Source organism: Limulus polyphemus, unplaced genomic scaffold (genome assembly GCF_000517525.1).
Source record: "Limulus polyphemus unplaced genomic scaffold, Limulus_polyphemus-2.1.2 Scaffold2899, whole genome shotgun sequence".
Classification (NCBI taxonomy): domain Eukaryota; kingdom Metazoa; phylum Arthropoda; class Merostomata; order Xiphosura; family Limulidae; genus Limulus; species Limulus polyphemus.
In genome coordinates this window covers 76,052-87,451 of record NW_013668509.1, presented here as the reverse complement: position 1 = coordinate 87,451, position 11,400 = coordinate 76,052, and the positions used below count along the sequence as shown (strand labels likewise).

Sequence of the window (11,400 nt, the reverse complement as noted above, 5' to 3'; positions counted from 1 at the left end):
TATTCTTACCATTAAGTATGAAAAAAAGATGATTGCATCAACACTGCCAATTCCCTTTACAACTTTAAACATCTCAATCAGATCCCCCCTTATTCTTCTTTTTTTCAAGAGAAAACAATTTCAGATATCTTAACTTTTCCTCCTATGACAATCTCTTCATCTCAGGCACCACTCTAGTAGCCCTCCTCTGAACCCTTTCCAACAATTTAATGCCTTTCTTAAGGTAAAGAGCCCAAGACTGAACAACCTACTTTTAAAGTGACCTATAAAATGAAATTATAACCTCTTTAGACTTGTATTCAATATTTCTGTACATACAACCTATAATCTTATTTGCTCTACTAGCAACAGCACACTGCTTGAATAGCTTAAAAGACTGATCAAACATCACACCAAGATCCCTTTTTTTTTCCATGATACTGTTAAAGTTATCCCCATACAAATTATACTTATAATTCAAATTATGATAATCCACATGCATTATCTTTCATTTATTGCAATTAAAACCCATCTGCCATATATTTGCCCAACTCACTCAATGATCTAAATCCTGCTGTAAAGAAGCAGCATCCTCTTCACAAGACCGTAATATCATCATCAAATTTAAGTAATTTATTGACCATTCCTTTATCTATGTCTGATGTAAATCAAAAAGAGCAAAGGCCCTATCTTTTATTTATTTATTATTATTATTATAAGCCTTTATGTGGCACCTCGTCAAATCTACACCCTTACCCTCATTTACACAAGTAGTAACCTTTTCAAAGAATGTCAAAAGATATGTAAAAGATATTTTCCCTTAGTGAAACCATGTTGACTATTCAATAAAATTCTAAACTTTGTTAAATGACTTTGCAAAACTTTTCCAACAACTGATGCAAGACTAATAGGCCCATATTCACTGGAATAATTTTTATTACCTCCCTTAAAAACAGGAGTAACATAAGCTAACTTCCAATTTTTTGGTATCTGCCCAATATTCAAGAACATACAAAAAATAGTTGCAAGTGACTTGCATATTCAATCCTTAACATCCTTCAAAACCCTTGAGGAAATACTATCTAGCCCAGAAGCATTATCATTTGTTTAAACTTCCCAATTTTTCTCAATAAGCTCAGAATTAATGCAATCATATTGTCCAATCTTTTCCCCATCTACCAACTGTTTAAGATGAATAATACTGCTTAAATCTTCATTAGTAAAAACTGAAAATAAAGCAGAATGTAATAACTCTGCCATCTCATAACCAACAGATGCAAGTCCTACCCCATTCTAACATTGTTTACCCTTAATGTACTTAAATAAATCCTGTTAAATTTTACATTGCCAGTCAACATTTTTTCATAAATCCTTTTTGATGTCCTAATTCCCTGTTTGACCAACTTTCTTGAGCATCTATAATCTTCTAAATCTCCCATCATACCAGTCAATTTAAATTTCTTAAACTTGTGATGCTTTTCTTTAATTTTTTCTCTTATCCTTTTTGAGCAAACTTTGGTTTTTTATTTGCAGCTACCCTTTCTTTCTACAGGGAATATGTTTATCTTGAATATCTAAAAATTTTCATTATTTGATTAGTTTCTTCATAAAACTCAGCTGCCCAATTCACAACAGATAATTCTTTTCACATACCTTCAAAATTTGATTTTTTTTTAAAACTTGTAGCCAAAATGATATCATTTCTGATCTCCATACCTAGCAAAACATCAAACCTAATAGGGCAATGAGCACTTGCACCTAAAAGTTCCTCAATTTCCACCCTCTCAACAATTTCTGTTAGAAGTTAACAGTAAACCTACAATAGCATTGTTTCTATTAGGTTCCTTACACAATTGGTGAAGAAAACCATTTTGAATAGTTTCCAAAAACCATCTAGATGATTAACTAGTTTTTAAGATTGTATCTGTTTAATAAAACAATATTTCTAACCTGTTTCATGACTTACCAGCAAGATGAATTACAGCTAAGCCTAAAAGTACCACATGTACTAAGCCTAATCTAATGTTGTAGTACAGATTAAACCACTAAGCTCGATTTTAAAACTTTAACCCTACTCTTTATATTTACCAATCTTACTAAATCTAGTTATTCTTTTTGCTATTCAACCCAAATCACTACAATTGATAATACTAATATTAAATATTCAAAAATCTATAACATTATAACAGCTTATCTTTCCAACATATTCTCTCTTCTGTAGTCATATCCTTTTTTTTTTAAAAAACAAAGAACAAAACTAGCCTCACTATTCCTAGTGAATCACAACTAATGCCGGGTTTCAAAAATTGTTACAGAAGGCATTCAATATGATTTCACCATTCTCAATCAATATGTCAAGCAAATCCCATGGTTCCCATGCTTTTAACAGAAAAAAATTCAAGAATAACTCCTAATTTTTTCCAGAATATTTTCATGAATTTCAAGAATTATTTCATGGTTTTTATTAGGATTTCTAGTGTAAATTTGACAATCAATAACAATGCTCACCATCAATAATATAAATTATTTGTATGGTGTTAAGAATTGACTCATTGCAAAATATGTCATCATAGATTTAGCAGTATTTATTTTTCTATAGCAATGTAATATTTGAACCACTGATTTAAACATCAGGTTCATTAATACATTCAACTAATCAACTTTCCTCACATGAGAGTAGTCTTCATAATTTCAGCTCATTTTGAGTTTCTTTTAAAAAGTCATTTTTTAACAATCCTTTGTTTAACATGATTGGCATCTTCAGGTATAACAGTATGGGATTAATTAACTTTTTTAATCCTATACTGTTGTACATGAAAATGTATCACATAGGCAAAACACTACAAAACCTGTAACAAGCTGAAAATACAATTAATACTGTCCATAGAATTATTCCTACAAATTTTCACAAGAATACTTTTTAAAACTAATTTTTTGTCTGAAATAATTATCCTTAGATTTCATGTGATAAAACTAGTAAAGATTCTAGTCAGTGTGTGATAGATAATACATAATTCAGTGAAAATAAATAGTACAAGGTTTACTAGTTGTCAAGAAAATCTGCAATAATACTAGATGAACTTTTTACAGATTAAAATGATTTACAAGGTAGAAATCAAAGTCTTAAGAAATATTTAAATTATTATATCACAAAAATCTTTAATTACACACGTTTAAGAATATTCTTCTAGTTCCATTATCAGAGTGAAAACAGCAAATAATAAACAATTTTATAAGTATAAAACTTAGAAAGAACATGTTAAAATGGTTAATGCATTTACATTTTTAAAGTACAGGCTGGAAAAACTATATAACCAAATGAGTGTGTTGGGAAAGTAAAAAATAAAAAAAAAAATTTAAAATACTGCTTATGACAGTAAACTAAGTGGCATATGATGACAGCCAAACTTTTTTTCCCCTTTTCAGGGCCTTCCAATCTACCCTATCTAGCTAGAGTTAGTTGTGATTAAATAGGAGTACTGTCCGTTTAAATATGTTAAAGACTTAACATTGTTACATTGTTATCTGTACATGCATAGTAGTTTCTAAAAAAAACCAGTTAAATTAAATGAGCAAGTTATTCAAGAATCAACACTTTAAGCAAATAAAAAATGATGAATATCAACTTGCCATAACTTTCTTATTAAAGCAATCTTACTCTGAGTACCACTGGTTACGTTTGTGATTTGTAATAAGTAGACAATATATTAAGTTAAAGCTGTGGTTACATAGGTAATAACCAGTGTGTGTGTGTGTGTGTGTGTGTGTGTGTGTGTGTGTGTGTGTGTGTGTGCGTGCATACTGTCATGCCAATGGAAGTAGTAATAGCTGTCATGTTATAATGAATCCCATTATTTGTTGGTAAAAAGAGTAGTCCAAGAATTGTCAGTGGGTACTGTTGTTGTCCCTCTGGTTGGCAGTTCAAAAATTTAGGTCAGAGGCAGATAGCCTTAACATTCAGTATCTTTGCCATAACTCAAAATCAAAGAAATAAATATTCTTGCACAGCTGAAAGGGCAAGCATAATTGGTGGCAACAGGAATTAGGCTCACGGCCCTCGAATTTGAAAACAATAATCACAGATCTACCCTGACTTGAAGTTTAACTCACTTGAATTAATAAAAAAAAAGAAAATTATAATGGCAATATTTCAATTACTTGGATAGTTAAAATAATCACAAATAGTAATAAGTTGAAACACTAATTTCATTTAGTTTATTTTTGGGAGTCAAAACATTAAACAAGTAGACTGAATGAACATGAATTGCTAAAAAATAATGTGAAATCATAATGGCAATATTTTGATAACTTGAATAGTTGGAGTAATTGAAAACAAAAATAATCAGAAACACTAATTTTTTTTTTTTTTTTATTATGATATTAATCAATGCTTACAGGAAATAAATTATAGTGATTGAGTTAATCATCCAGTTCTTCCTAGAATGTTTAATTTCTATACTGCTTTAACTTTTTTCTTTTTATAGTATAATTATGTCAGAGACTTATGAGTAAATCAGAAATAAAATAAAGTAAGAGCAAAGCTCCAAATTTACTTTAGAGGGCAAAATATTAAAAAAAATACAAAAAACAATAAATGATAGGAAACTAGTTACAAAAAATTCTCTAATAAAAAAAATTGTTTACCAAGTTAATATCTCACTACCAGTTTTAACTGGGCCTTATGGTCCACATGGGTCATGGGTCAAAGGCCATGTCATTATGTTTGTTGACTGCATTAAAATTTTATTTAACTACTATTTCATGAATTTATTTCAATAAGTTTTGTATCAAACTGTAGACTAATTTAAATTTTAGTATTATACATTATTTAATTTCTTAATTTAAAAATAAATATTAAAAATAAACAGTTAAATATAGATTTTTTTGTGTGTCACGTGGTATGTTGAATGCAGCACTGGTTCAAATCGATATTTGTGATGTCAAAATACTACAGTTTTACGAATTAGGAACTCAAATTACTGATATTGACAATCTAGAATATAAAATAAGAACCTCATATCGTTTGTATTTGCTGAAATATTACCCATGTACTGAATCAAATACAGTGGCCCTGCTCAATCTCTTTCAATTTTTGGAAACAGTCCCTTATATACACTTACTTCAATATACGAGCTGCAAATAACCAATCCAAAGCTCAGAATGTTCCCCTAGTGGCTTTTTCAGCCATTTTCATGTGTTAGGATGCCATCTTATTCTTTTGGACCAAGATTTCAAGGAGGTAGGTTGTGTCTTTAGTCTGCTTGAAATTTCATATTTTTTTTAAACTCAAATACAGCTTAGTTACTAAGCTTGATAAATTATAGTGGAGTTCTATGGCATTGATATAGTAATTTGATTTTTTGGTTATTCAACTGTATATATAAAACCTGAAGAAAATTATTTCATTTCATATCCACATACAAAATTTTAAAAGGCTTAGCAACTTGCATCAAGCAACAACTGAGTACAAAGATCGTAACTAGAAGAGAGAATTGTTTGCTTTACTTATTTATTGTTTATGTTTTAAGGAAAATAATTTTAAGAACTTATTTCTAAATACTAATAATCTATATACATATATAATGTATAATAATGGAAATGTGACTGTATTTTACAAAATACTAGTCTACTAAAACCCAACCAAGACAGGTCACTTTGTAAAGACTAAAGGTCAGTTTTATATTATTGGATACGATAACATAAGAGCAAATGTGCCGCATCATTGTAACTTCTGTATTGTTAGGCAGACATGGCTGAAAGGTCAAAATAATAATAAAAAAAAAAAAATATATATATATATAATGTTATGAGATTTAAGCTATTTAGTCTAAACACATTTTTGTTTTAGTGTTATAACCTGTTGTCAGTCTAAAATGAAAGAGGCATAATTTATAATTATTTCCTATTTTTTTTGTGGTGGTTAGAAGATTGGTCAAATCTACCAAACCCGTACAGTGAAAATAACAGATAAAATATACATTTTTCTTAAGAAATAGTTTATAACTATCTGAACATTATAAAGATTTCGCATGTGAAATTTGAAAATTTTCTGATGCATAAAAGTCTTTTTAATCTCAAAATGAAAATTACTTTGCATGTAGGATAGGCAACATGCGAAAAGAAAAAAAGGCACGAGAAAAACATTGCTTAACAAACTTTTAAGACTTAATAAAAAACATTTGATATTTTGGGTATAAAAGCATTGTAATGTTTACTGATAATGTGCCAAATTTCATTATCATACACTTACTAATTTAAAAGTTATAGCATGTAAACTATAATAAGCACAAAAATGGTTACGAGGTTGGACCCAGGGACCGAGCCTGTATTAATTGTTAAACCCTCCTCAGAAGTTATACTATAATTATACACAAGCTGTAATGGCATGAAAACTGTTAAGAAATCAAAAGTTCATTTCTAGCTGGTAAAAGAACACAGTCATTACACTAAAAGCTGAAACAACATAGATCTCTCTGCTCTAGTGAGAAAATTAAAGTACATTGTTTTTTTTTTTTTTGTTTCTTAGTCATGCCTGGCTAACACTATTGAAATTGCAATCAAGCAGAGCATGTGCACTCATGTTACTGTACCCAATAGTATAAAACTGGCCTTTAGCAAGTGATCTGTCTTAGTGTTGTTTTAGTGGACTAGTATCTTGTAAAACAGTCACATTTCAGTTATAATACATTATATATGTATAAAAATTATTACTATTTACAAATAAGTTCTTAAAGTTATTTTCTTAAAACATGGAACAGTAAATAAAGAAGTAAAGCAAACAATTATCTCTTCTCCATCACAATTCATGGACTTACAAAAATTAGCTGCAAGTGTCTCACTTATCCAATCCTTAACCTCTCCAAATACTTTGTGGCTTGAACTTGAGAAAACATCACCTGGCCCAGAAGTATTATCATTCTTTAAACTTCCGGAGTTTTTGTTAACAAGCTTAGAATTAATGTGATCATCTTATTTCCATCTATCAACTGTTCAAGATGAGGTATATTGCTTAAATCTGTATTAGTAAAAACTGAAGAAAAGGCAAAATTTAATAACCCAGCTATCTTAGAATCATCAGATACAAGAATCTCTATTTTAGTTTTTTATCATCCGTCAAAGGTCCTACCCCATCCTAACATATTATTTACCCTTAATCATTTAATGTATTTAAACTTCAGCCAACATTTTTTAATACATCCTTTTTGATGTCCTAATTTCCTGTTTGACCAATTTCCTTGATATTTTATATTTTACTAGTTTTAGTTTCAACTCTCCCATCATACCTGCAGTCTAGTATTATTAATGCATAGAATGAGTTTGATACAGACATTATCTTGAATATGTTCACCATAACAAACAGTCCCCCTCCAAGAAATAAGTATCTCAATGTTTAGCATATAATTTATAATATAAATCCCATTAATAATATCTTAGGATAAAAATTATAAAATACTAGGGTTAGTTTAGCACTTCTATCACTTGCCATTCAAACTTAAAGTTAGGCCTAAGCAATAGAGGTTCTAATAAAATAACTTTACCATTGATTGATAAACGTAGCTAGCATAAAGTTCCATGTTAATTTGTTTGTTAACACCCGCTTCACATTCAGCGTGGTAATTCTGACGAGGTTGAGTGTTCGCCATATTAATCTCAAAATGTTTTAAAATTTCGAAAGTTTATTATAAAGGGTTTTCAACAGCGCTACCTATAGCCTTACGTAATTCCAAGTGCTCTTTAAAAGCGTATTCGATTGGTTTGAAGGACGTGCAAGGCACTATACTGACTCTAGCATAATATTCAGATATTTATGCGGTCGAAAATACCATTTTTAATTTTTTTTAGATACACTGTGAAAGCTCCATTACCCGGGTATTTTATAGTCGAATACTAATTATTATATTTGTTATTATACTATACACATGATTTTATGATATATTAATTTAATATGCCACTATGTAAAAAACAAATATATATCCTCAGTTCGAAGCATGATTACGATTAATTATACTTGTCTTAGAATATTAACATTAGCCTTGTTATATTTTTAATACTACCTTCTTTATTCAGTCCCATATTTTTTCAAAAAAGAAAAGAAAAGTGTGTAATCATGGGTGTCCTAAGGACTGGGCAAGGGCGTTGCCCCCCCCTCCCCCACAGAATTGCAGTAGAAAGTTTATTTTAATAATTTATTTTAAAACAATGTATTAGAAAATAATACTATTGAAATATAAATGACAAAATCGGGTTTGCATAAATAAACTATAATCAGCCAGAGCATCGCATTAAAATTTCAAAGCTTGTCCTCACCTGGAATAAATTCTGCAGACACTCATGTGTGCAATAGTATTTAAACTATATTATGTTCGCAATATCTACTGCCAAACGCGTTTTACTCAATACAGAACTTATCAGGCCAGATGGGACACAAAAAATATGGGTGCGGTCGGAACAATATTTATATGAGACATTTATTACAACAACAGTTGTTCTGGTGTGAACGTCTTTTATAAGCTGGTGAAGCATGATTATAATTAGTAATTGGTTCATTAGGTCGAAAACGAAATCTAATAATGAAGATTAGAGACTCAACAACAATTGTAAATATTTTTAATAGTTAAACGTTTCGAAATTATACATATTCCATCATTAGCAAATATACGAGAATAGTCTATAGGAATAATTTTCAATATAATGAACTAACTTTAAAAATATTCATATAAAACAGCTATTTGAATTATAGCAAGAGGAGTTGAAATTTTTTGTAAAACTTTAGTTTTTATTTATACTTGTAAATGTCGTAATATGGAAACATTCTTTTATTAAAAGTTTGTAATCATTACAACCACAATTTAGGGCAAAAATGGATCTTTTCTGTTTCATGAACCGTGTTCAAAAAGAAAAGAATATATATTTTTGAACGTGGTTTTTAATGCAGATTTCACAAATATAAATCTGGAGAACTGAAAAGAAATATTATATATATGTGTGTGCTAGGTTATGTCAGTTTACGTGAGGTTAGACTAATTAGTAAATAACTACATGTTTATTTAAATAAAAAATATATTTCATTTAAAAACTGAAAATATTTTCCCATTTCTTCCACTTTAAAAATCAATTTTCCAAATTTTAATTTATATTTCTGAAACCTGCAGCAAATTGAAATTACTTAGGATGTGGTTAAGAGTTTTGTTTTTAATTATACACAAGGGATATGTGTGCTCTGCCCACCACGGGTATCGAAACCCGGTTTCTAGTGTTGTAAGTCCGCAGACATACCGCTGTGCCACTAGGAAGCACGTTTAAGAGACGTAACAAGTTCATTTGGCATCGTAGGAATGAAAACGATGATCTCTTCAAGCAAATATTTAAGAATATTTCTGAATTTTCACATTGAATTTGTTACATTGTCATTAGATACTTTGTACTGTCTTGATGTTTTCCAATTCTTTTAAATACATAGGTACATATGTAATGCTAAAAGTACTTTCTTTGTTTCGTAAGCAAAATAAAAAATATAAAAAATATTTATTTTCATTTCTCCAAATTTTAATTTATATTTTTGAAATCAGCATTAAAAGCTAGATTCAAAAATATATATTCATTTCTAGTTAAACGCGGTGCGTGAAACAGAAAAGATCCCTAAAAATAATATATTTCAAATAGTTATTGTAATAAGACCAATTTTTTATTTTATTTTTTGATATGCTTTGGGTTGTTTATTGTTAAACACGAAGCTACAAGCTATCTTCCCAACGCAGGTATCGAAACCCGATTTATAGTGTTATAAGCCTTCAGACTTATCGTAGTCATTAAAATTGATAAACTCTACTTTTAGTCAAGAGATGGCACTGCCATATAAATTTCTAGTCTCTATTCTAATAAAACAATGGTCTGGTACTGTGCTAATTACTTTCTAAAAGCCCAGTAAAAAAAGAGAAAAAAAACTATTGACAAATGGTATTAGTTTAGATGATTATTAATAAATCCGAAACACATTCTGGGATATCATGCTTACAATAAGATTGGGCCATTAACCACTAAAATATGATTCATGTTGAAATGACACCATTTATTAATTTTGTTTGTTTATTTGTTTGTTTTTAGAACAAAACCAGATAGGCTAACTGCTGTCCCACCGGGGAACACGCCTTTACTTTTTGAAAGGGAGATCAGCAGTGTCGTAACCCATATTGTTTGGTTTCTGTATAGATAATATTTTCAAACTGTTGAACTCGGAAAACCTCATGAAAATGAGGCCGATTCAAAAATTCGTATGTGTTATAGGTTAACATTTCAAGTAGTACGCAGTTTATTTGGTATAACAAAATACACTTTATTTATAAATAGCGTTCAACAAATATTTAAAAACTATTTTGTACTTATATCTTACTTCGCAGTTTACACCATATGTAACATTGCATACGTTTCTAAATGAGTATTACTCAGTAGCCAACTTAACGAACATTACTTAGTAGCCAATCTGTCTAAACTTCCAACTGTTCTTATGAAAAAACACATTAAAAATGGTTTCAATACAAGAATAACTTATGTTATCAAATAAAATGTCTTATTCTACTGATTTGAATTTTAAAACTTTATCTGTCTCTTTGACAGTTCGGCACAATTTCAGGGTTTTAAACGAAAGATGGAAAACAAGTTTGAGCACATGCAGCTACATAAATTAAACCAATATTCGTACTTCCTTCCTCTACAACACCAATAATAAATGTATATATGTTATACGTGACAAGAAAGATGTACAATTCTCTTTTAATTTTTATGGAACAGTAGAATGGATTTCGCCACATAATATTTTGTTTATATGTCTGTTTATTGTTAAGCGCAAACTACACAATGGGTTATCTGTGCTCTGCCTACCGCGGTTATTAATAATAAATATGAATTTTTTAAATTACATGTATTTTATCCCTGTTTTGTGATTACAAGTCACATGAAGTAATAGATTAATCTAAGACTAGTATTTAATTTGAATCAAATTTTACAAAACAAATTAGTATTTAACATAAGAGTAGCCCAAGAGTTGGCGGTGGGTGGTGATTACTAGCTGCCTTCCCTCTAGTCTTACACTGTTAAATTAGGGACGGCTAGCGCAGATAGCCCTCGTGTAACTTTGCGCGAAATTCAAAAAACAAACAAACAAAAACAAGTATTTAACATATCAATGAAATAGAAAACTACTTCCAGTTTCAAACTTAAAACTAAAAGTTGAATGACAAATATGGGTCAAATATATATTATGTTCTTGAAAATGCCATTTGCCTAAATTGTCTTTATTTTTTCGTGTTCATTGACCGAAGAAGCATTGTGCTACAGTTCATTTGCAGGTAAGCAAATAATGAATTACAATGTACTAACATGATCTAATGTTAGATGTCGAAAAACTTCTTTTTTTTTTTTTTT

The 11,400-nt window shown here is 29.6% G+C and overlaps 1 protein-coding gene across 1 annotated transcript in view; it reads right to left on the bottom strand.

The window, feature by feature from the left end:
* Positions 1-7,727, bottom strand: part of LOC106468166 (soma ferritin-like) — a 13,436-nt gene extending 5,709 nt beyond the window's left edge. The window contains exon 1 of the mRNA XM_013928577.2: positions 7,518-7,727. Within this exon, the coding sequence (XP_013784031.1) occupies positions 7,518-7,622 (105 nt within the window). The 5' untranslated portion in view covers positions 7,623-7,727. The remainder of the gene's footprint in view (positions 1-7,517) is intronic.
* Between the last annotated feature and the right edge of the window lie 3,673 nt (positions 7,728-11,400).